The sequence below is a fragment of the Strongyloides ratti genome, assembly GCF_001040885.1.
Source record: "Strongyloides ratti genome assembly S_ratti_ED321, chromosome : 1".
NCBI lineage: Eukaryota > Metazoa > Nematoda > Chromadorea > Rhabditida > Strongyloididae > Strongyloides > Strongyloides ratti.
Genome location: NC_037307.1, coordinates 1,708,196 through 1,734,255, shown reverse-complemented (window position 1 = coordinate 1,734,255; position 26,060 = coordinate 1,708,196). Strand labels below are relative to the sequence as shown.

Genomic DNA, 26,060 nt, shown 5'->3' with positions numbered 1-26,060 from the left:
TCTTACATATCAATTGAGACAATTGTTTGATAGATAAATAATTATTTATACAAAATTTTGTTTAAATAATCACCTAAGTTTAAAGACTAATTACTATTTGCACTTTTTTGTTTTAAAGTAATTAAAATAAAAAAAACTTGTTTATCAAAAAATAAAAGATACATTAAATAATTTGTAATATATTTTATTTTATAAAATAAGAAATATGAGGAAATGTTTATTAATTATAAAATCTTCTTTGTTTGTTATACAATAGTTACATGTTATAATACTAATTACAAAAAAAAAACAGGTTATAACATTTTTAAGTATTCTTAGTATAAATATTGTTATCAAGTTATGAGTCATATTGCCAAATAAATAATAATTTAATAAATAAAGGAACATAAAAAAAAAAGTTCTTATACATAGCAAGTAAAAAGTGATTTTCCTCTTCATATTTTGACACATAATTCATTATATAATATTTACAAGAAATTTTTACAAGTACTTCTTAAACTAGTATCTAGAAACAAATACTATTCTTAACAAAAAAAAAAAAAGACTTTAATAAATTTTATTTTTCTTATAGATTTACACATATGATTATCTCTCTTTCCCGTATTACAAAATTAAAATTTTTATAAAAAAGTTTTCTATCTTCTATAAATATATAATAAAAAAATATTTTAAAGCATTATAAATATTATATTCTTCAAACAATTGCAAGAATTTTAACTAAACTAGTCAAAAATCATACATTTAATTCTTTTAAATAATAAGTGCATGTTGCAACTATATATGATAACTAGATTATTATCATCTGTGAAAAAGTAATTATCAGGTAAAAAGTTATATTACTTTGTTTATTTCGAGAATTTTGTTAAACAAACTTTTTTTTTCATGATTCGCATATTGTATATAGATACACAATTTTTCCTAGTATTTAAGAAAAACTTTTACCACATTTTCTCATCACTAAAGCTTTTTGGATTTCTTTTTTAATAAAAGTTTTTTTTTACTAATAATGAAATTTTTTATTACACTTATTACTAGTTCTTTACTTATTGCTTCCATATTAGGAGTAAGTTATTTTTTTCTAATAAATTTTTATTATTTATATTCTTAAGGCTGAATCAACAACTGTTATTCGTGCAAAAAGACAATCCTGTGGAACTGCAGGTTATTGTGGAAATATTTGTTGTAATCAAGTTGTCCAACAACAACAACAACAAAATAATTGCCCATGCCCAGATAATACTTCAAATAACTGTCCATGTTCTATAACTATAGAAATTTCTCAAGAACAAGTTCAACAGCAAAGTGGATGTAACTGTCAACAACAAAATTCTTGCCCTTGCCAAGGTTCATCTAATTGTCCATGTAGTATAACTATTGAAATTAATCAAAATTGTGGGTGTCAACAACCTCAAACTACAACAACAACTACTACTACTACAACTACCACAACTCAAACTCCACTTTGCGATTGCCAACCAGTTCAATGCCTCTGTCAACAACCAACAACTCCAACTCCACAAAATGATTGTGCCTGTAATCCATGCTTTTGTGAACAACCAGTAGCTACAACAACTCAATTCCCACTTTGTGATTGTTTGCCAGTAGAATGTTTCTGTCCACAAGAAACAACCCAAGCACCACAAAATGATTGTGGTTGTCAACAACAACAACAACAAACTACTAATTGTAGCCCATGTGAAGTTCAAGTCCAAATTCAAGTTCAACAAGATTGTAATCCATGTAACACCCAAGTCCAACAAGACTGTACTCCATGTAATACTCAAGTCCAACAAGACTGTAATCCATGTAATACCCAAGTCCAACAAGATTGTAGTCCATGTAACACTCAAGTTCAACAAAACTGTAATCCATGTGATACCCAAGTACAACAAGTAGTTTTACAAGATTGTAATCCATGTAACACTCAAGTCCAACAAGATTGTACCTCATGTAACACCCAAGTTCAACAAGACTGTACTTCATGTAACACCCAAGTTCAACAAGATTGTAACCCATGTAACACTCAAGTTCAACAAGACTGTAATCCATGTGATACCCAAGTACAACAAGTAGTTTTACAAGATTGTAATCCATGTAACGCTCAAGTTCAACAAGACTGTAATCCATGTAATACTCAAGTTCAACAAGATTGTAATCCATGTGCTTCACAGGTTCAACAAATTCAACCTGTAAATTATTTAGCTGCTACACAAGTTCAAGTTCAATCATCTCAACCACAAACAATTTCTTGTGATTCTTCATCAACATGCCAATGCCCAACTTACTATGTTCAATGTGCTCAACAAACATGTTGTCTTCGTTACCAATATGCCAACCGTCGTTTGAAACGTTCTACCGGTATTACCGTTTAAGAAAATAGAAGAATATAATTGGACAAAAAAAAAATATTATTATTTTATATTATATAAAATATTAAATACCATCGAAAACAAACATCAACATATGTATATAAATAAATTTATATACAAATATAGAATATTATAATGTATATTGTAGATTATAAGTCCTGAAAAACTTTTTGACAAGTTTTATGTATATCGCTATCTATATTGTACAAAACTATTGTTTGAAATAAAATATAATAGAATTTTACTAAATAAACATTTTTAAATATATACTTTTATTATTGTGTAATTAAACTTTCATGTGCCCTAAGGATGTTGTTTAATATAAAAAGTTGTGATCAATTCCATGTATCACTTCATGGAACATGTTCTAAATAAATAGAAAAATAGAAAATTATCTTGGTATTTAAATAGAATATTTAAATGTATATGTATTTTATTTTAAATATTTTATAATTTGAACTTTACTAAAAGATGATTATTACATTATATTTTACAATTTTAATATTAAATTGTTTTTCTACTATTTATTGCTTAAAATTATCTTCTAATATCACAGATGTTGTTTTATACAATAATACTAAAGATGGAGAAAAAAATTTTGTCATTCGAGCTAAAAGACAATGTGGTTTCGGTGGTTGTGGTGTAGGAATGATGATGCCACCTATGGGTATGATGGGAGGTTGTTGTCCACCACCAGTGGTATATTTTATAATAATTTTATTTTAAAACTATTTTTTGTTTTTTTTTTTAGCCTATCTGTTGTCCACCACCAATGCCAATGCCTTTACCAGTACCAGCTCCAGTTGTATGTTTTTTTTTTTATCTTAAACATAATATTTATTATCTTATATATTTAGCCAGTACCAGTTCCAATTCCAGTTCCAATGCCAACAATGGGTGGAGGATGTTGTTCATGTTGCCTTCCAGTATGCCAACCAATTTGTATAAGAACATGTGGTGTAAGTTATGGTGGATGTGGTGGTTATGGAGGTTTTGGAGGTTATGGAGGATTTAGAAGAGCTAAAAGATCTACTATGCTTCAACTTGGGCATATAAAAAGTCCTAACTATAATAAGAAATAGTTTCTTAATTAAATTTTGTAGTATTTTTATTTTAACATTTACGTATCATATAAAAACATATGAGATAAAGAAAAAATAAATTATTTTTTACAAAAAAAAAGTCAATTTTTCAATTTGATTTCTTAAGTATGTAAATATTGACTTTTTATATTCATATATTATTCATATTCTTGTTTTTTAAACATCATTGAATCTTTAAATTGATTTTTAACCTTTAGATATTTCTTAACTACAACCAAATAAATAAATCCACAGTGTCAAATTATTTATAGAAAACTTTCTGGTAAAGTAAAAAAAAGTTTTTTTTTTATTACAGAGGGAAAAATTATTTTAGTTATTTTGACAAAAAATAATACTTTTTTTTTAAGGATTGAAGTTTTCCACTATCATATTAATCCTTTTATTCATATTTCTTGTTTAAAATTGTCTGTTTTTTTAAAAATGTTACTGATACTACATTAGTAAATGATACAAACTTATATAATCTATTAAAAATATCTTTAAGTTATAAATAAAGTAAAGATTAATAAAAAATCCCTAGACAACAGTTAATGATTCAATGAGATATAAATGAAACTGCAAAAATAATAGGTATTTTTTTTGAGACAAATATTGCAATCAAAAAACAACATTATAATTTAAATTTGTAATTTATTTTAAAATATAATATTATATTTTTAAAATAAAAATAAATTGCTTATTATGTATTAATTTTCATTTAACACAATTTGATATTTTTTTAAAAAAATAAAGTCAAATATAATAAATGCTCTTATTTTTGTACATCAAAGTTTTTTTTTTTCCAATAAAATATGTTAACATCTAATTAAATGTGTTTTCATTTATTTATAAAAAAAATATTCCACATTCAATTTCTTTTTGATAATCATTTTTTTTTTAAATATAATTTTATATTTCTAAAATTACATGTTTTTTCTACATTTCTTTATGTATGATTTTCTTGCTATTATTTAACTTTTAATTGCTACCATAGTCATTAAGTATGCTTTTATGAAAATTTTCATAGTTATATTGAAATTTCATAATCAACTTTTATTATAAAAAAATTATGATGACATTGATGGATAGTTAAATATATTAATAAACAACAAAATTAATAAAAATTATAGTATGTTTCAGAAATTTTTTCAAAGATTAATCTTATAAAACTTTTACTTAAAAATATTTTTAAAAAAATGCCATAAAGTTTAAGGGTCAAATTGGGTATAAAAGCGGCAATAAAAATTTTTTTTAACTGATTTAAAAGTATGTTACAAGGAAGTAATTTATTTTATATTTTTATGAAATTTAGTTAAAAATTATAAAGTTCATAAAGCATCAAAAATTTTTTTAAGGAATCATTGAATACCTATAAAAATATTTTATTTTTATATATTTACTATAATGGTTCTTGCATAAAAATTATATAATTTCAATTTTGTTACTATTATTGATATGAATAATTTAATAGTTGTTAGATAAGTTAAGTAGAAATAATTTTAAGAAAAAATAAAAAGTTTTTTTTTAAAACATTACGTCATTATATTATAACTATTAGTAGATATTATTTTTTTTTTCAAGCATGTATGTTTAATAAATTAAAATAAGGTAAAGAAAAATGGTGTAATATAGTAATATTCTATGTATAAAATAAATTAATGTTTAATAATTATGAAATTTATTTTTTAAACAAAGTATATTAAATATAATTTTATATAAAATAACAACTTCTTTTTTTTTATATAAAAAACAATATATATTATAAATACCAATAATTTTTCTTTAAAATTTAATAGTCGTAATAAATTAACAGTTAAATATCTTTAACCATTATTTTAGTTTTTTTTTTTTTGAGTTAAACAAAAAAAAAACCAAATATAAAATGGTTTAGGAAAGTGTTATCTTATCATATGATGCATATGTATATCTTAATATCTATATGGAAAAATATTATATTAGTTCATTCATTGGACATAGAAAAGAAAATCGATGTCTTTTTCTTCCATTATTATATATATATATAAAAATATTTGTCCATGTATATTACATTTATAGTTATATTTTGTGTTTATTTATATATACGTGCCCCTTTCCAATGATGAACTATATAAAGGATAGAAAAAAAAAATGTATAAGTATTAGAAAAATTGTTTCTTAACATTATTTTATTTAAAAATAAAAAGTATTAAAACATATTATATATCTTCCTTTTTAACTATTTTTTTCTTCTATATAATACTATAAATATAAAAAAAATTTAGTTTTTTTATATCATATTTTTTTTATACTTTATTTTTTATTATTATTTATTAAAGATTTTAAGAATATTTATAAATCTATATCAAAAATTTTGGTATTTATTATTTATAAGTTTTCATTGGTAAATTTATTACTTTAATATTACTATCAATTATGTTACCTTTTTTTGTATCATCAACAATATATATGTTAATAGTTTATTAATAGAAAAAGAAATTTAAATTAGTAATTGTACAAAACAAAAATAAAGACAAATAAAACAATAGATTATGGCTGTATCTCCTTTTGAAAATACAACAGAATATACATTTTTATTTTCATCCTCACAAAGATATCGACGTTATGGATCTTGTTCAGATTTAAATAGTCATACTAATGAATATAATATGAGGAAAGTTAAAAGAATTTCAATGATTGAACATGAAATAAAGGCCAATGAAACGTTGCAAAGTATATGTCTTAAGTATGAATGTAATGTTAGTGAAGTTAAAAGAATTAATAAATTATGGAATAATGAAGATTTATTTACACGAAAAAGTATTAAAATACCAATATATTTAAATAAAAATAGTAATTATAAATTTGAAGTTATTAAAGATAATGAAAATGAATGTGATAAATATTTATACAATACATCTAGTAACAAAAAACAAAAAAAAGAAGATAATATTGTATCAAATATAGGTACATCATCTTCAAGAATTCCATCAAGTGCCGAGTCAATAAAAGATTTTTTAAATAGAATTGATAGGACAACGAAAAAGTCAATAAAAGCTGTTAAAAATTTTGAAAAGAAAAAAAATGAGGTTATTGATATTATTGAAAATATATCTTGATAAATCATTTTTTTTTTAATATCTTTTATTTATCTTTTTTTTTAAATATTTCATCTTATTATAAAAAGAATTTAATAACAAAAATAAATTTGATTATTGTATTAATTTTTTTTATGATTAAAATAGATAAATTTAATAAATTACTAAGAATTATTTTTATTTTAAAATGTACTTAAAAGTATTTTAATAGTTATAAAGAATTTCATTTAATTTAAAATATATTCAAAATATTTTATTAAATTCTACTTAATAATAATTCTTTATTAATAAAATATTTTAAATGACATTAAGGGCATCATCTATTTTTAAAAAGGGTTATGAACTTTTGTTGAAAATTATCTATTGATGGGGATAATATTTTGGTGTTAATTAGAAAATTTTATAGTTCATTTCAATATATTTTAATTATTCAATCACTTCTATAATAAGGTTTTAATCGTGATTAACTTTTAAGTGATAATCACTTGAAATTTAAAATTATTTTTTTTACATTTCACACCTTTAATTTTAAAAGTTACTTTATTTTTATTATGCATTTTATATATCCATTTTATCTTTACACTTTATGACATTTTTTGATTATAGTTGATTCGCTTTTAAAAGTTAAATTTTTTTATTCTCGAAGCATCATTAACTTTATTTACATTTTTTTATAAAAAAAAATATATATAAATAATTTTCAAACATTACCAGTTTTTAATAAAATAATATATCTACTATAACAAATAAAAAAAATTCTTTTTTTGAACTATGTATTTTTATAATTTATTATATTAATATGATAAATGGTATAATTTTTATTTATTAGAGCTTCAAAAATTTTTAAACATATTTTGAATTCAAATAATTAAAAGGGTACATATTAACATATTATTTTATTGTATTTTATGTTATTAAAAACCTGTTATATTTATTAATAAATATATATTTTATTAATGTAAATTACTCCCGGAAATAATTTAATAAAATTACATTTTTAATTTTGCTTTTAATATGCTTTTATTTTTATAATAACGGATTTCTAATTATTGTTGATATTATTATAATCTATCACTAACAATTAACCAACAAATTTTTATCCTTTTTATGTTTATATATTTATATATTCTTATCAGGTAATATTATATCCTGAAGCTTTGTTTACCTCTTATATTTAAAATTTTACCTATTATTATCTATTTATATATTATAATCTATATCCTTTTTGCCATCAAAAACATATCTTTAAATATTAGAAACTTTTATTATTTAAATAAAAATAATTAAAATTTTTATTTTATTAAAAAGGTATACTCTTTAATCTTTATATAAATAATATAAAATCAAAAATACAGGATTCATTTGATATAAAAATAAAATTTGAAATTATCTTTACTATTTTATATTAATCAACAATTTCTGGATTTTTGTTCTTTTACTTCAAATAACATTATTTATTTAATATATTATACATATATGTATAATTATTTATTCATACATATATATATATATACCATATGATTAATTACTAGTAGGAAGTTGTTAAAAGTGCAGAAAATGTTGTAAAGTAACTGATTAATCAAAGAGGAGAGAATAAAAATTTCTATTTCAAGTTCATGATAAAATATATAAAATAGTGGATACTTTTTGATGTTAAGTGTGTACCCTTTAGGCATAAAATAATATAAAAAGCTGTAATATTAATTTACTTTTATTATAAAAATTAAGATAGACATCACATAATATTTTTACATCACTTGTGGAACAGCTTTTTTAATTTCAAGGTTTTGAAAAATTTTAGGAGACATTTATTGTTTTATTATTATATTTAAATAATTATAATCCTTATTATATATACTTGATTTTTTTTTTTGATATATTTTCATTGATCTTTTTTATTTTTAAGTAATTTGATGAGTAATGTAGAAGTTATTCAAAGAATGAAGCTTTAACTCATATAATATAATTAATGTTGAATTTATTTAATCTATTTATTATCCACTATTACTATTTTTTTGATCATATATATATGATATTTTTGTTATTATAAATATATATATATATTTTTTTTTGAAAAGTTAACCTCTTTTAAATTATCCTTAAAATATTATTTAATACATTTCTAAATTATATTATTAGTATTATTATTTAAAAATAAAATCCTATGATTGAATATTAAAAATATAAAAATGAATTACCTATAACATAAATAAGGTACATTAGATAAAAACTTTAAACTATGAGATTCAGAGTGGAACGGATATGTTGTATCTGTAATACACTAATCTTATTTATATCCTCCAATATTTTGACTATTTCTAGTATTGTTTGATTACACAATTAAAAATTATCATTTATTTAACTTTATTTATTAGTTTTTTTTTTCTCCTAAAAATATGATAAAATTATTTATATATCAAATTTGATAATGATTATAATTATAAAATTAAATTAATAAAACTTCCCATAAAAAGGATGTATAAATCATTTTTAACCAGGTTTTTTATTTTTCCATATCATATCTATATATATAGATATATATTTTAAATTTTCATTTTACTATAAATTTTGTTTTATTTTTATTTTGATCATTTAAACTTTCTTATTTTACACTTATAATAAAAATAGATGAAATAAAAATTTTTAAATATATTTCATTTTATTAAAATATAAAGTTTAATATCCTTATTAAAAATTTATACAAAAGAAATCACAGTTACAAAAATATTATATTTAAATATAAAAAAAAAATAAATAAATATATAGATAATATTATAGAGAGATATAATTTATATTTCTAATATCTTCATATATCCCATTAACAATACAATAAAATATTGGTGGATTTTAACGTTTTTAAAAAAAAAAGAGAGAATATTAAGATATATTTATGCGGTATACATATATATCAAATTAGGGTAATATATTTATTGTCAATAATGAATAAATATATATATATCTTTATGTATATCTACGTCTTCACTTTTGTAATATAAAAATTATCTTTTGTTATACCTTTTTATTAATATTAGATTTAAAAATGATATCTATTCCTATTTCACTTTTATATATTATTTCTATTCTTTTTTATTTTATTTTACTATAATAATATTAAATAAATATATTTTTATTTTTGAAAAAAAATTTTTAGTTTTCACATGGTTATTCTATCAACTCAGACATTAAGAAAAATTTTACATCAAAATTATATATTATTTTTGTTTGTTGTAGTATTTTTTACAACCATAAATAATTATAATGTTGTTCAAGCACAGGTAATTTTTTTTTTAAAAACTTACATTTTATATATTTGTTTTTTTTTTAAATTTAGAGTGCCGTTGAAGCTGTAGCTCCATTTTTATCACTTTTTTCAAATGGTGGTTTAGCTAGGATGACTCAAATAGCAACTGATTTAGCTGTTCAGACCATGAACTCAAATAGAGAAATGATGAATAAAGAAGGTCGACCAGAAAGTAGAAATATTGATTTGTCAATGTCTCCAAGTCAGATGCTTGGACAATCACTGGTCAATGCCAATAATGGTGTCAGGGAAAGTATTGAAAAGACATTACAAAAAAATGGTAATAATAATAATTTTTTTAAACCACTTTCACCTCTTCCAACACCATTACCATTACAACAACTACCTCCAAATCCATTATTAGTTAAAAAAATTAAAAAAAAACCTAAAAAAGATGGTAAATCAAGAAAGATACGAGTAATTAAAAATAATAATGAAAAATTAAATGTTAAAAAGTTATCAGCTCAAAAATATATTGATAGTGGTGAAAATGCAAATATAAGTAATGATGGTAAATCCAATATTACCCCTGAAACAAGAGCTGCCAAAATTGCATTATTAAAAGAAATTGAAAAAGAAGGTATTAAGATACCTGATAATATTAAAAAAGAAGTTATTGGTTTTGATAATATTAAATCATTTGAAGAAGAGGCTTCTATTACCAATAGTAAACCAATTCTTAGAGAAAGTGGTAGTAAAGAAATTGATGTGAAACCATTAGATTTAGAAAATTTTGTTCCCAAAAGACCTGATGCTTTTGTTGGAAATGTTGAAAATGTTAGACAGCCCTCTTCACAAAATTCTAATATTAATCCATTACTTAGATTAGCTGAAACATTCCTTGGAAGAGGTAATAATAATGGAGGTAATTATGCTCGTGGTACAACAACATATCAAGAACGTGGAGAATATTTAGGTGGATCTAAAGGACCAATACCAAGTATAAGAGAAACTGTTCCTGGAGCAAATAGTAATTTTGGAATACCAAAAGGAGCTGGTTGTTTACCATTTATTGGTGAATTTATGCAAGTTGCTTATGGAAATTGTGTTAAATATGCTGATGAAAGAACTTTTGATGCTTGGGGTAATGAAATAAAAAATGTCATTACAGGTAGTGGTATTGATCTTTTTAAAGCATCTATAGAAACATGTAAAATGCAAGCTGAAAAAGAATTATGTGGACAGATAAGAAAAGCTATTAGTGAATGTGATATTCTTGGTACTATACAAGTTGGAAGTCAAATTCAAAGAAGTTTTGATAGATGTGAACAAGTCACAGGAATTGTTGATCAGAATCCTTTAAAAATGATGCAAGGAATTAGTACACTTGTTAATGGTGAAGTTGCTCAAGGATTCATTAATAACTTTTTAGGCTAAATTATTTTCTATATTCATTTCTTCATTTTCTTCTTAACGGGTATATTATCAATGAAAATTATATATCTCTTTCTTATCATAAATTATTATATTGTAAAATATTTTTATTTGTAATTGTTTTTTGTATATAAATAAAGAAAATAAAGTTTTTAAAATTATGATATTATATTAATTGTATTATTCTATTAAAAAATAAATCAAATTTTTTAATTAACTTAACTAACAAATTCATTCATTTTTTTCTTAAATTATTGTTTTTGTCTAATATTAATATATTTTCATCTTCTCCAATCATTATTATATCATTTCCTTTAGCTTCTTTTGGTATAAAATATCCTTCATCTTGTTTTGGTTTTTTTGCCAATGTATGAATAATTTCAGCCATTTTTTTTTCATCCATTTCAATGATATTTTGTCGATTTTCTAAACTCTTACCTTTTAAACTTTTTCTTAAAAATATTTTACGTCTTTTATGAAGACATTTTTTTAGATTTATTAAATCGTTCTCAATCTCTTTATACTTCTCATCCTTGTAATTTTCTTTGTTATTGCCATTCTTAGATTTTTCTATTCTTCTCTTCATTTTCCTTTTTAAAAGTTTTAATGTACACATAGAATTAATGATTATTACTAAAGTAGTAAAAATTAATAATAACAACGAAACATTTAAAGCAATGTATAAATAATTTATTGCTATATATGAATCCTCATAATTTGTAATGTCATTATAATTTTCCATTCTTACATAATCAACAATATCTGTTCCTGCTAATGGTCCTATAATTATATTTCCTTTATTAACATCAAATAATAATTCTTCATCAACTAAAGTATCCACATTATCATTATAATTTGAAACTTCTCCTCTGTCACTTGGTGGAGCCATTGCTTAATATAACAATATATAATTATTATGTTAATTAATTATATATAATATTCATATATAAATCATTGTAAAACCAAATTTGCATTTCAATACATTTGAATCTCAAAATAATACAATTTAAAAAAATTTTTTTTAACTACAAAAAAATTTCCACAATTGTTGTTAGTTTCTTTTTTTCTGTAACGTACCAATGAATAAACATATTTCAACATATAATTATGATGATTTCTGTTATAATACACTTCTACCAAACGTTTCAATTTGTTGATGATATTTTGACCTTTGTAGCTATTTGCTTGTTCTTTTGATTATATAAATTGTTCTCTTCCCTGCATTTCTTTATTTTTCAATAAATATAAAATCTGATTTATTCTTTACATTTTAAAACTTTAATAATGATTCGTGTGCCGAGTATTAAGCGTATATTTCTACCTGTTAAAAATGTTACTCCATTTACTAAAAGTGGTACTCTTACAAGGCAGAATGCTGTTATTGCGGAGGCTGGGACAAATTTTTTTGAAAACGAGGATGTAAAAATTGATGCTGAAAATGTTGGTGTGATCAGTAATGTTCATGGAGATGTTCAGAAAGCTATTAATATTTTCCAGGAATTATCTAATAATATTTCTGGTGTTACTACTTCAAAATCTGGTGGGATTTCTGAAATTCTGGCAAAGTATAATGAGCCCAGATTTCAATACGATAAAAGAGGAGTCGTTAAAAGCAGTTTATTGAGAAATAAGACGGTATCAATCTTCAAAAATTTCTCTGATTCGAAGATTGATAGATGTTCATTTACCGAGAAAGTTATCACTGTACCAGCTGGAGATTCAACTTCACCCGTCTGCAAACAGGAGGTTGCTGAAATCATTACAAGTGACTCAAGTTGTAGTGATTTAAAAATAAAAGAGGTGCACGAGGCGGAACAAAATAAAAAAGAAAAGTCTAAATCTTCCCAGGTCAAGAAGACCAAAAGAGTTCGTTTTGCTGTCGATGATAACTCTGCTGAAAATGAAAGTAACAGAAAAAAAAGAAAAAGAATGATTAAGTCCGAATATGTTTTATCGGATAAAGAAAAGGAGACAGAAAAAGGGAAGGAGAACCAATCGCACGAGGTTAGCGTTGATAATCGTTACCAGGATTCAGAGAACTCGATTATTGACAAACCTGCTGTTAAACGAAAAAAGACGGTTAGGTTCAAGTTATAAGTTAACTTATTTTTTTTTAATCATTGTATTATATTTTTGTATGTATATTGTATAAATGAATCTTGTATTTTAAAAATTATTTCAATTTTGTATATAAATTGTAATATTTTTCTAAATTTTAAATAATAAACAAAGATTATTTAATGATTTTTATGTATATAGTGATATAAAAATAAGTATCACTTTAAAAATTTAACAAAAATTAAAGTTAATAAGATTCATGTCATTGTAAGGCGTATGAATCTTTCCAAGAAAAAAATTTTTTTTCAAATAATAATTCTAGAGACTTTTAATTTATAGGTAACTATTAAAGTTTAAATCTCCTAACAAAAATTAACAGTAGCATTTAATAAATAATTTTATTATGTAAGGTGAATTAAAAATAGATTTTGAAATCATTGCTAACTAATGTATCTTCACAAATTAGATTTGCATAAATTTATTATTATCTGTTCAAGAATCGAATAATTATCAATTAAATTTCATTTTATTGGTTTTATTATATATTATGCTTTATTTTATAAGCATATTATAAACATTTTTTGTTTATCTTAAACTTTAAGAAGATATAAAACCAAAGTGTGAAATTTTGTTAAGATTTATTTTTAGAATAAAAAAGTAGATAATTTTTAAATTAATAATATATTATTTTAAAACACTACATACCTTAATTAGACGATTGTTGATAAGTCGTTTATAACTCTATCTTAGTTCAATTTTATTAAATAGTTTTTAAAAAAAAGATAATGAAAACCTTATCGGTTTTCTTTAAAAGTAAATGCTACATCTATCAATTAAAATGATTGGTAAGAGATAAAAATGCAAAAACATACTCTAAAATATAATGTTAACCTGGAGATATTAAAGTTTAGAGCCAAAATAAAAAAAAAATATTGAAGATATTTAATAAACATTTAACCTTTGATGTTTAATATGGAACTTTTATATTTATATAATTATAAGAATTTGTTTATTAAAAAAAGTTTTATAATTTACAATTAATTTTAATAATATTTTTTTTATACGGATATAAATTTAATATCAGATAAGTATTTTTAAGTTAATTTATAATATATCAAAAATTACGGATCACTTTAAAACATCTTATGAAGCCGATTGACATTGTTTTAGAAGAATGTAAAATTTATTAATTTTATGCATAACATCCTAATCAAATATTTTTTAACTTTTTTTTATTTTTTTACAATCTTTTTATGGTAATATCAATAAATAAAAAAGTTCATTTACAAGCTGATTGTAAAGTTTAAGTAATATCTTAGAATGAAAGGTAATATGAATAATTCTAAATAAGTCACATAATGATGTTGAAATCAGATAATAAAAAATGGCTTATATGTTATTATTATAAAAGTTTATAAATATTATTTTCAATTAAATACAGTAGGATCATATTAATAAATGGTATTGTAAATAATATTTTTCTACTTTTTAAAGTTTAAAGTAAATAGCTTTATAATGTATAATCTTTCTTATTTTTTATGAAAACGCATAGAATATTCTTAGTATATTTTATTATTAAGCAAGTTTGCATAATAAAATATCCAATCAAAGAATAATTAAAGATTATTTATAATAATGAAAGATTTTATTTATTGATTTCTACTTATTTTTCAAAATCTAAAAAAAATGCCAAAAATATATGAAGATGAGCGGATTTATATAAACAAAATAAATCTACAAAGCAATATATGATCTATGGATAAAATATTATAATATGACTAATAAAAATATTACTTTTTCTATCATATTTTGTACCATATTTTATTTTTTAAATATTTTGAGCTTATGTAATATTTAAAGAATATATAAATTAATGTTTTTTTTTGTTAATTATTTTGTCAAATTTATTTTTTTTCCCTAATATATATAATTTAACATTTTATTTTTTATTTATTTATCAAAAAAAAATTATAATAAGTTTAAAAAAAATTTTTTCATTAATTAAAAAGATAATTTTAATAATATTATTTCATATTTTTTTTATTTATATTTTAACATTTTTTTTTACTTTATAAAGAATTTAATATAAATGTTTTAATAAATTATCATTAAACCATTTTAACAGGTACTGTCAAAATTATAACTAATTTTGAATAATAGACCAAAACAGACATCATTTGAAATACTAAATTGTTAAAAAAAAAAGATTATATAAAATTTTTGATAGATAAATATCTACATGGTAAAGCTGCTAATAAAATATAATTATCAATACATAAACAAAGTCCTTTGATCATTGTACCTTTACATTAAAAAAAGGAGAAGAAAGAAATAATTAATTTAATGACCAAAACCTTTTTTTTTTTTGTCTTCTTTCACACTACAAAAAAAGAATAAAGGAATATTATTTACAAGAAAAGGTCTAGTGATAAGAGATAATTTATCTCTTTACCAATAATATATTTATAAGGAGAACAATAGAAAGAAAATTATCTAATTGATGTAACAAGATGAAATATTAAAAGACATACATATGAGGTAGTGTATATATATTTACTATAAATGATTTTTAGATTCTTTATTATAATTAGACATGTTTCTTTTATATTGATAGAGATAATATATAAATATCTTTTAAATTTGCATAAAAAAAATTTTTTTTATAAGGTTTTTTTTTTACATTATATTACTATTTAAAATATATTGGACTTTTTTATCAATTAATACGTAATCTTTCTTTTTATTTTAGTTTCTTATGTAATAATATTATTATATATCATTTATAAATTTTTCTTTATCAAATTATTTCAATAATTTTCACCTTTATATAATATTTTTTTTAAACTTTATATCTATTAATATTTATAATTATTTTAATATTTATATATTATTATAACCATTTAGAAATAATATATCTATACTCCAATGTATACTGTCATTTTTATTTAAAGAAATTTTGAATTATAAACCTATATTGGTATTCTAATTTTAAAATTACTTTTAATATTACTTATTTCATTAGTAAACGATTAATATTATTTTTTATTCAAATTAATTAATTTCTTTTTTTTTAGAGTTTTATTACAATTAATTTTTTTTATTTACAATTAAAAAAAATGGCAAGCATGGTTGGTGAAGAAAATGAAAAAATGTATGGAGTAGAATACTATAATGGTGGTCCAATAAGTCAATCTATTTCTCCTTCATATGATTTACCAATTACAAATATATCAATTACACAACAACAACAATACACTTCTTTTTATTCATACTCATTTGGAGAGACAAATGAGGGAAACTCTTCATTACAAATTCAAAATAACAACGGATATACAGATTTTTCAATTTCTAAAAATTCAACACAAAATGATATAACTAGTTATACTTACCAAAACTATAATCAAGAAATTGATGGTAACCAACATAACTATTATCCTACATATTATAATCAAGAATACAACATCAATAATTCTCTTGATCATAAAGATTTGTATGTTTATTTTAATTTTTATTGTTAAAATTATCAAAAATATTATTTTTAGACTTCCATCTTACTACAGTAATAATACATTTAATTGTAAAATAGAAAATGAATCTTTTATGGTATCAGAGGTACCCTCACCACAGTTGATTGAGAATAATATTCATCATAACTTTGATTATAATTACCAGTATTCAGAAATGGAAGATACTTCAAACTACATTTCTTCAGACAATAACAGCCATCAAAATCAAGTTATAAATAAGGAATGTTATTTTAATAAAAACTACGAGACTAAAGAAACATTTTATGATTGCATTTATACACCAGAGTTATTTGAAATTATAAATTTTTTTCGTTCCAAGAAAGAATCTCTTTTTGGAAATAATGCACCATTAAGTGAAACTGTTAATAATGAAATTTACACCACTCCAACAATTGATCCATCTGTTGAATCTATTAAAGTTGAAAATACTCCAAAACAACAACCAGAAAAAGTAAAGGAAGAAGTTATTGCACCAAATACAAACTCATCCAGAGATCCACATCCTCCAAGTGAAATTTATAGTTCAAATATTTCAAAGCAACTTCAAAATGAAATGATAGTTGAAAATATAGAGGTATTTGCAAATAACTTTAAAAATTTAAGAATTTCTTATGGATTTACCCAAGGAGACGTTGGTAGACATATAGGTTTACGATTTGGTAGTGAATTTTCACAAACAACAATTTCAAGATTCGAAGCATTAAATTTAAGTTGTAAAAATATGTTAAAACTTAAGCCTAAATTAGAGGAATGGCTTGTTAGTACTCAAAAACTTTTCCAACAAGGTTATACTTCTTATGAAATAAATGAACATAATCTTCATAATAAAGTTAGTTTTCCTATATTAATAATTTTATTATTTTTTTTTATAGTTTCCAAAGCCATCTTTAGCTGAACAGGAAGCTAGAGAGATGTTTGAAATAAAGAAAGTAAGAAAATTACATACCAGTGGAAAAAATAAAAAAAGACGTAAAAGGACAAATCTTGAGTTGGAACAAAGAAATATTTTATACAAAAAATATCTTGAAAATAACAGACCTACTGAAGAAACTCTTAGAAAATTGGCCAATGATGCCAATTTAGATATTGATGTTGTTAAAATTTGGTTTTGTAATAGAAGACAAAAAGATAGAAGGATTATGACAAAGAAAATTAAAGAATAGTATCGTATTTTAATTATTATCCCTTTATTATAATATTTTATTGAATTTTATAGCTGTTGTTAATTTTCATATATTCAATAAAGTACAATTTACAAAATAATAAACATTTCATTTTAACATTTTCAAAATAACCTTTTTTGTTGCCATATTATTTTCATGTTATTATTACTTTTGGAAATACAACATAATTATTTTAAAATAACAATAAAAAAAGATTTTATTATTTGCTAAATAAAATATAGTAAAACATGTAATCTAAATTTCTTACAATTTTATCAATAAACATAAACTTAAAAGAGAAATGAGTCACTAATAAAGCATTATTAATTATTCAATAAACTTTTCAATTACTTTAATAAATTAACTTGAAAAAAAAAAAGAAAATGCTTACGAAATTGAAAAATTATAAAAAATTTCTTTCAATATTTATTTTCAAAGAATATGTTTTTTGATACATGATACCAAATCACTATTTGTTACTTTTTTGTATCGAAAACTTTAATCACCATAAACAAAATGTTGATAGATAAAAATTTATAAATAATTCACCAAAAATCATAAAATTTCATTACTATAATTCTTGTATAAATTATTGTAAAATTAATTAGAATTAAAGATAAAAATATGTAGTTTCTGATGTGTTCTTGTAATCTTTTTAGTTTCAATAAAATGTTAACAACCAATTCTAGTATACGCTAAACATATTGAGATGAAACATGTAGATATTTTTTCAAAAATATATTTCTTCTGTCCTTTAATAATTGACTTTTTAACAAAATCTTAAGAAATTGGATAATAACTTTAATGGTAAATTACTTCAATATAAATATCTTCAAATAAAACTTCAATACTACTGATGTTATAGATAGTCAGACAAAGATTATGAACATTCAACTGGAATAGTATGAAAAAAGTATACTAACATTTAAATTTGTACAGTAATGCGTTTTAATGTAATTCTTTTTTCTTATTTTAAACTTTTAGAAATATATCAAAAGATATTAAAATTTACACTTAGAAAAAAAACCTTTGTAAAGTTCTGAATTCACTGAACAATAGTAGTTCTGTGATTACACAAAATCAAATACTCCTGGATACTACTAGATTATGATACATGTATTTAAAAAAAAAGTTCTCCACTACCGGTGAATAACTAAAGAAGTTAATACTTTATTATTACTTCAACAATAAAAATAAAGAATACTAACTTGAAAATAATTTCATCTAATAAAATAGCTCCTTTGTAGATTAAAAACCATTTAAACTGTCAATAAAAGTTTTTTATATCAATTGATATTATAATCAAAAGTTGAATTTTTATAAACATTCTAGAAGTTACCTTTTTTGTTTAACATTTACAATAATATATTTTCATCATCATATATAAACATACACAAAAGTTGTCATTTTTAACAAGTCAATAACAATTATCAATGTACTAATGAGAGTACCATTGTTTTTTGATCTAAAACAGTTTATTTTCAATGATATTTCTAGAAATATCTAAACATAGCTAGAAGATAAAAAAAAGTTTTCTTTCACATCTATATAAACAACTATTTTTTCCATTTTATCACCACATAAGTTATTATATATTTCTAGTGATTATTTTTGCTACGAAAGTTTTTGCTATTTATTATTCGCTATGTTTGACAACCACATGATGACACCATTTACTCGTATGCCACTTACCTCCTGTCCCTACAAGAGTAAGTACGTTAATGAATGGGATCGTGCTATGAAACGCTACATGGCTAATACTCTTTCATGGGCAAACAAATCTCTTATGGAAAGCCATAAATTTGCTGACACCCACCCAGATATTATCGACAATGACAAGGAATTCAAAGTCAAGATGGACGTATCACACTTTAGTCCAGATGAATTGAAAGTCACCTTCAGAGATGGATACCTCCAAGTTGAAGGTAATCATGAAGAGAAGAGTGACAAATATGGAACCGTAAGTTTTATGCTACTTACTTAGTGTTGTTATCTTATTCGTTTTTAAGATCCAAAGAAGCTTTGTAAGAAAGTATTCTTTACCACCAAACTTCAATGAAGACGACTCCGTCTGTGAGATTTCAAAGGATGGTGTTTTAACTGTTGGAGTTGCCAAACTTGCCATCGGAGAGAAAAAGGGAAAAAATATTCCTATCAAGTTTAAGTAAGAGATTAAATATTATATAATGAGTTTTATTTCTTTTGTACCATGTTATACGGTAAAGTTCTATTATGATGCTTTTTTGTAGTTTCTTTCTACAAAATAAATGTCGAAATTTTTACCTTGTTATTTTAATTTAAAATTGCTGCTATTTTTCAATTGTTTTTTTTTTCTCGATGGTCAAATTACCTACTAAAGTTTCATAGAAATATTTGTAGTCGAAATTTTATTTTATATTTCGTAAGGTTTATTTTAAAATAGAATTCAATAGTATTTTCGCAGAAATAATTTTTATTCTGTGCAGAACGAAAATAGCGCAACTATCATTGGGGAGTTGACCTATCTTTGTTTTACACCTCGTTTGTCATAATTTTTTAGTCTTTTATTAAAAAAATTCTTAGTATTTATTTACGATTAACCCTAAGTCTACTTTAACAATGCCACCAAAAAGGGGAAAAAAAGTTGGAGGAGAAGCAGATTTGGCTCCCATTCTTTCAGTTGGAACTACTTTTTCAAATCCAATTGTTCGTGATACAGTAGAAGTAACAAAATATATTGGGAACGGTGGTTTTGGAAGGATATATGAAGGCAAACTTGTTAATAAAAAAATGAAAATTTGTATAAAAATGGAGAAAATATGTAGTTCTGGTTTGTTTGTTGAAAAAGAAAACTTTATGAGATTTTTAAAAAAAGATTTGTTAGAAAAGTGGTTTAAAAAAGGTAGGATTATTTTTTTAAATTATAAATAGTAATTTTGTAGAATTTATTAGTTTACCATATTTGGTATGTTTTGGAATATACACAATAAATTCAACGGATAAGTTAAGATATCTTGCTATGCCTTGGTACGAAGAAGTACTAAGTAATTACATAAATCAAAAAGTAGATTTAAAATTAACCCAAGAAGAGGCAAAAAAAGTATCTCTATGTGTTCTTCAAGCTCTTGAATACCTTCATAATGTCAAAATTTCACATAGAGACATAAAAAAAGAAAATTTGATGCTTGTGAACAAAAATTGTTTGGACAAAGTTGTTTTAATAGATTTGGGCATATCTCAATTTCATACAAGATTTATTGAAACTATAAATCCTAAAGCAAAACACAATGGTACTTTATTGTATACTAGTACTGATGCGCACATTGGGAGAGAAGGAGTATTTCGTTCAGATTTGGAAATTTTTGGATATAACTTAATAGAATGGTTAAGTGGTTCTTTGCCATGGAAAGGATTAGAATCCAAACCTGAAGAAGTTTATAAAATGAAGCAAGCTATTGTAAATGATCCAAAAACTGAAATTAATTTATTATTGCCATCAATGGATACATCTTTCATTAAAGGACTATTTATTCTTTCAAACTCGCTTAGTTATTGTGAAGTTCCACCATATAACAATTTAAAGAAATTACTAAAAGATTGGGTTATTACCGCAAAAAATTGTACAAAGAAGATCTCATCAAAAAAGGAGCTTACAGAAATTCGAAGTTCGTGCAAAGAAAATGAAGCACTCTCAAGTAAAAACGTTAAGTGTAAACCAACTACAAACTTAAATGAAATAAGAAATGACTTAAAAAGGAGCGCAAGAAATTGTGGGAAAAGAGTAGATTACACTGAGTGATACTTTTATTGTTTTTAAATTTTTTGTAAATTGTTTGTAGATTTTTTGTAAATTAATGTTTTTGACATATAATCAAATTTTTTCTTTAAATTTTAGTTGTCTAAAAAAGTTGTTCATATTTTTTCTTTTACCTACCTTTAAGTCTTAACATTACCATGTAAAACTTCAAATTGCACTTTTGTTTTCTTTATTTAGTACAACCACATTTTTATTATATAGAAATTTGGAGCTAATATTATTTTAAACTACTTTTCATATATTAATACAGAATTTGAAGTTATGTTGTGAAATATCTATAATAATGTACTTTAAATCATTAACTTTTGTTTGGTATACATTTTTTTAAAGTTAAAAAGAAGATTACCAAACAAAAGTGTTATAGCAATGTTCAAATTATTTATATCAATTGAAGTATTAGCAATACATACATTAGTTGACAAATACTTTTTTTTCAATAGTGAAAAAATTCATAACAGTGAAATAAAACTTCCTATATAATTCTACTTTAGGAGCATTTTATATTTATAAAGAGAGACCACGCCTCTTATGCACTAGAAACTTATTTCCTAAAGCGCATAAGATTGGAGAGAGATGTATTATTAAAAAACATCTTTGTCAATACTCAATTTATGAAAGGAACATATTTTTTCAAAACTCAAATAAGTCATGGAAGAAACTGGAATGAGTAATAATTTATTTTTGGAAAAAATTCTTGATGTTGGATTAATATTTCATAAATTAAAAAATGAATATCTTTCATCTGCAGATGTCTTTAATCTTTGTTTGACATCACCTACTGTTAGTAATATCATTTCGGATTACTCTACAAAAATGTATATTGGTATTGAATGTGATTATGATAGTTATTCATTTAACAATTCTACTATGAGTGGGCCATATCCATTTGTAAGTTTTTTTTTAATATATATGTATATTAATTTTTTTTATATTCAAAAATTTTTTAGTTTATACGCACCGAAGATGTTGGTAGAGAAAAAAATACTTTTAAATTTGTTTTTGAACAACCAAAAAAAACATTGTATATTGAATTAGGAATGTATGAAAATGAAACGGATATCACAAATAAAATTCAAGATTACTCTGAATGGTTTATAGATCCAACCTATAAAGCTATTCAATTTACCAGTTGTAGAATTGAAAAATTTGAACAATTTATGAAAATTTTATGTTCTTCTGAGTCTTCATCAATTACAACACTTGAGGCATTTCCTCTTTTCCATGTTATTGAGTATTACCTTAAGTTAAATGAATCATATACTGTTGAGTTGGAACGTTTTACTTCATTGTGTAGAATAGAATATGAAATGGATGGTGTAGCAGGAGTAACAATTTTTGATGAAAGAATTGCTAATGCTCTTGTTTATGGTCTTAGAAATAGACCTGGTGCTAGTATTAATTTAAATTGGCGTTTACCTCATCGAGAGATTCATCTTATAGAGGAAGGTCATAGAATTGTAAATTTATTTGAATTAATTTTTTCTAAATGTGTCACTTACGGTATCTCTGTTTCATTGGCAATAAATGTAAATATTCTTAAAATGATTGTTGAAGCTTATCACATACATCCAGTAAATATTATCTCACTTAAACTTTATAATTATACAGAAAATAATCCAGCTGTTGTGGAATATTTAACTGGTACAGAGGAATTTTTTCCAAGTGTAAAATTATTTACAATAAATTTCTCCTGTCCATGTTTTAAAGGGTTAAAATATGTTGGCCTTGAAGCTTTTAAAAAGATGAAATCTGTCGAAACGTTGACGATTAACTTTTGTAAAATTCATGGAATATCTGAAAGAAGTGCTAATATTGTGAATAATATTCCAACTGGTGTTAGATACCTGTTTCTAAATAATTTTTCACGTTACAGTCAGGCTATCTTTGAATGCTTATCAGCAGAATGTCCAAATTTAAAAGCTTTAATTATAGATAGTAGTAAAATGGATATAAAATACATTGGTACATCATCTTACTTTACATCATTTACAAAATTAAATGCCCTGCGCCATGACTGTTTACGGCAAATTGTTACCTACCCAACTTCTTTAAAGATTCTCGTAATTAGATGCAATCTTGATAGTCAAAATTGTTTTTGTGGTACTTTTATTCAAGATAATTTATTTTTCCGACATCATACTGTCTTTGTTATTGGTGAGTATTACAAAATTCATTTTTATCATAATGATTTTAAACATCTTATGGATTATTTGAAATTTGATTCGGAACTTATTTTAACACGTCTTTAAAAAGATAATTTTTTGTTATTTTTTTAACATGTATTTATATATGTATTTATAATTGTATTATTTGTATATTTTTATTATTTTAAAATAAAATTTTTCATACTTTAAGGTAAAGTACAATTTTATTTTTACTTTATTTTGATAAGTTTTGTTTTCAGATGCCAATAATGAAATATATTGTATTGGCAGATGATTTTTTATTTAGAATTCTAATATGAATAAATAAATAATTAGAATAAAATTTGTATCATTTATAAATATATATGTAAAATGATATTTGTTTCATAATTTAAAGTTATATTTATATAATTATGATTAGATAATTTCTAATAAAAATATTATAATTTTATTTAACAAATATATGTAATCTAAACATAAAAAAGAAAAAAAAGTTTTTAAAGATGTCAGGACTTGGTATGATAATAACTTTACTATTTCTAAAACCTCAAGAAACAAATCAAACATACAAAACAACCTATGGAATTATTTTTATTTTTTCATTTATCTCTAGTATACTTTTAATATTAATATCATTATTAGGAAAAAGAATAATTTATAATGGTATTAAATGGCATTCATTAAATTATTCACTTTTTAATATTATCATAATATTGGTACGTATAAATAATTCTAACAGAAGTCCATGGGTTAAGTTTATGACAAGTAATCTTGACAAAGATTTACAGGATCGAATATTTTGTACTTGTTATGGAATTTACTATTTTGGTAGTACTTTTTATCTTATCTCTGTTGTCTTATGGTATTATATACCAAATATTGAAAAAAAAATTTGGTATAAAATATGTTTATGGCCAATTACAATTTTCTCTATTGATATTTTAGGAATTTTATCCTTTTTTTTGAATGATTGGTTAGTTGATTCGGAGGATAATTATACTTATGAATTAGCTCCATTGTCTATGTATCATGGAATTAGTATTGTTGTTTATTCAATATGTATGATAATATTTTTTCTTTTCTCTCTTACTTTGTTTCTTATTGAAATTGCTAAGTTATGTAATAATCAATTATCAAAATTAGAAGCTGATAAAAATGTAATGACTAATTTTTAAAAATATAATAATTAATTTTTAGAATTTTCAATCTTTTAAAATACCAATTGACATTTTATTAATTAATTTTTGGTCAATTATTAGTTATATTATAATTTACCCTGGAAATAGTATTATTTTTGGAATTTTTGTAGCAGACAACTGGGGAGAACATTTTTTTAAATATAGAGCATTTCTAACTAATTCATTAAAAATAACTAAACAGTATGATGATTTATTTATGGTTATTGCACCAATAGTTCAATTTTTATTAACAGTTATTTTTTTTAAAGAATTTAGAGAATCATTTTTTTGGATAATTACTTGTGGAAAATTGTATAATTATGATTTGACTGAAGATAGCAATCGATGGGCTAAAGAAGTTAAGAATAAAAATCTTTTTTTGACAAACAAAAATAACACTTAATTTATAATATATTTATATATTGTTTTTTGAACTATCATGATATTTAATCGTATCTGAATTAAGTTTGACTATATTTTTAAAAAGATATGTATAATTTATATAATTATCATAAACAATTTATTTTTTTTATGTAATAAAAATTATATTTTTTTAAATATAATAAATTATTAAAAATTATTTGCGTCATAACAAAGACAGATGTTTATTTTTTTAAATAAATAATATTTAAAAAAAATATATCCTATAATTATTTCAATAATTTTTTTATTCAACATTACACTTTTATTGTTGTCATTTACATTTTTTTAAATGTTTAAAAAGTATTTAAATGTTAATTTAAAGTACATTTTTATTAAAGAATTATTGTAAATATATATAAAAAAAAATAATTGAGTTGGTCAAAGTTTCTCTCGATTTTCTATAACCTTTTTTCAAGTAAAAAGCGTGTTGATAATAGAAGAACAGTCATTTTTCCATCAATTGCGTTTTCAAATAAGTATGCAGCAAAAAGTGTAAAAATAGCATTTGCTGAGAAATGATTATTTTGAATTGAAATTTGACTTAGAAGTTAAAAATAGCTAAAAAACATCT

At 22.3% G+C, this 26,060-nt stretch overlaps 10 protein-coding genes across 10 annotated transcripts; 9 read left to right on the top strand and 1 right to left on the bottom strand.

Annotated features, from left to right (window-relative positions):
- Positions 1 to 1,006: 1,006 nt before the first annotated feature.
- Positions 1,007 to 2,372, top strand: SRAE_1000055000 (Hypothetical protein; the record flags this gene model as incomplete). The annotated part of the gene is made up of 2 exons (XM_024647398.1): positions 1,007 to 1,063; positions 1,110 to 2,372. The coding sequence occupies 2 exons, from the start codon at positions 1,007 to 1,009 to the stop codon at positions 2,370 to 2,372; spliced, it is 1,320 nt and encodes a 439-aa protein (XP_024501479.1).
- A 468-nt stretch (positions 2,373 to 2,840) lies between these two features.
- On the top strand, positions 2,841 to 3,451 carry SRAE_1000054900 (Hypothetical protein; the record flags this gene model as incomplete). The annotated part of the gene is made up of 3 exons (XM_024647396.1): positions 2,841 to 3,068; positions 3,121 to 3,174; positions 3,227 to 3,451. The coding sequence occupies 3 exons, from the start codon at positions 2,841 to 2,843 to the stop codon at positions 3,449 to 3,451; spliced, it is 507 nt and encodes a 168-aa protein (XP_024501478.1).
- Positions 3,452 to 5,979: 2,528 nt separating this feature from the next.
- Positions 5,980 to 6,546, top strand: SRAE_1000054800 (LysM domain-containing protein; the record flags this gene model as incomplete). Its single annotated transcript, XM_024647395.1, has 1 exon — positions 5,980 to 6,546. The coding sequence occupies one exon, from the start codon at positions 5,980 to 5,982 to the stop codon at positions 6,544 to 6,546; it is 567 nt and encodes a 188-aa protein (XP_024501477.1).
- A 3,137-nt stretch (positions 6,547 to 9,683) lies between these two features.
- Positions 9,684 to 11,203, top strand: SRAE_1000054700 (Hypothetical protein; the record flags this gene model as incomplete). The annotated part of the gene is made up of 2 exons (XM_024647394.1): positions 9,684 to 9,800; positions 9,857 to 11,203. 2 exons carry the CDS (start codon positions 9,684 to 9,686, stop codon positions 11,201 to 11,203), a joined length of 1,464 nt encoding a protein of 487 aa, XP_024501476.1.
- Positions 11,204 to 11,435: 232 nt separating this feature from the next.
- Positions 11,436 to 12,089, bottom strand: SRAE_1000054600 (Hypothetical protein; the record flags this gene model as incomplete). The annotated part of the gene is made up of 1 exon (XM_024647393.1): positions 11,436 to 12,089. One exon carries the CDS (start codon positions 12,087 to 12,089, stop codon positions 11,436 to 11,438), a length of 654 nt encoding a protein of 217 aa, XP_024501475.1.
- Positions 12,090 to 12,484: 395 nt separating this feature from the next.
- On the top strand, positions 12,485 to 17,948 carry SRAE_1000054500 (POU-specific domain and Homeobox domain and Homeodomain-like and Lambda repressor-like, DNA-binding domain and POU domain-containing protein; the record flags this gene model as incomplete). The annotated part of the gene is made up of 4 exons (XM_024647392.1): positions 12,485 to 13,279; positions 16,333 to 16,748; positions 16,801 to 17,614; positions 17,658 to 17,948. The coding sequence occupies 4 exons, from the start codon at positions 12,485 to 12,487 to the stop codon at positions 17,946 to 17,948; spliced, it is 2,316 nt and encodes a 771-aa protein (XP_024501474.1).
- A 1,660-nt stretch (positions 17,949 to 19,608) lies between these two features.
- On the top strand, positions 19,609 to 20,116 carry SRAE_1000054400 (Protein lethal(2)essential for life; the record flags this gene model as incomplete). Its single annotated transcript, XM_024647391.1, has 2 exons — positions 19,609 to 19,908; positions 19,958 to 20,116. The coding sequence occupies 2 exons, from the start codon at positions 19,609 to 19,611 to the stop codon at positions 20,114 to 20,116; spliced, it is 459 nt and encodes a 152-aa protein (XP_024501473.1).
- Positions 20,117 to 20,546: 430 nt separating this feature from the next.
- Positions 20,547 to 21,726, top strand: SRAE_1000054300 (Nucleosomal histone kinase 1; the record flags this gene model as incomplete). The annotated part of the gene is made up of 2 exons (XM_024647390.1): positions 20,547 to 20,829; positions 20,870 to 21,726. 2 exons carry the CDS (start codon positions 20,547 to 20,549, stop codon positions 21,724 to 21,726), a joined length of 1,140 nt encoding a protein of 379 aa, XP_024501472.1.
- Positions 21,727 to 22,392: 666 nt separating this feature from the next.
- Positions 22,393 to 23,993, top strand: SRAE_1000054200 (Hypothetical protein; the record flags this gene model as incomplete). Its single annotated transcript, XM_024647389.1, has 2 exons — positions 22,393 to 22,632; positions 22,692 to 23,993. The coding sequence occupies 2 exons, from the start codon at positions 22,393 to 22,395 to the stop codon at positions 23,991 to 23,993; spliced, it is 1,542 nt and encodes a 513-aa protein (XP_024501471.1).
- A 653-nt stretch (positions 23,994 to 24,646) lies between these two features.
- SRAE_1000054100 (Hypothetical protein) lies at positions 24,647 to 25,469 on the top strand (the record flags this gene model as incomplete). The annotated part of the gene is made up of 2 exons (XM_024647388.1): positions 24,647 to 25,045; positions 25,086 to 25,469. 2 exons carry the CDS (start codon positions 24,647 to 24,649, stop codon positions 25,467 to 25,469), a joined length of 783 nt encoding a protein of 260 aa, XP_024501470.1.
- Positions 25,470 to 26,060: the final 591 nt, after the last annotated feature.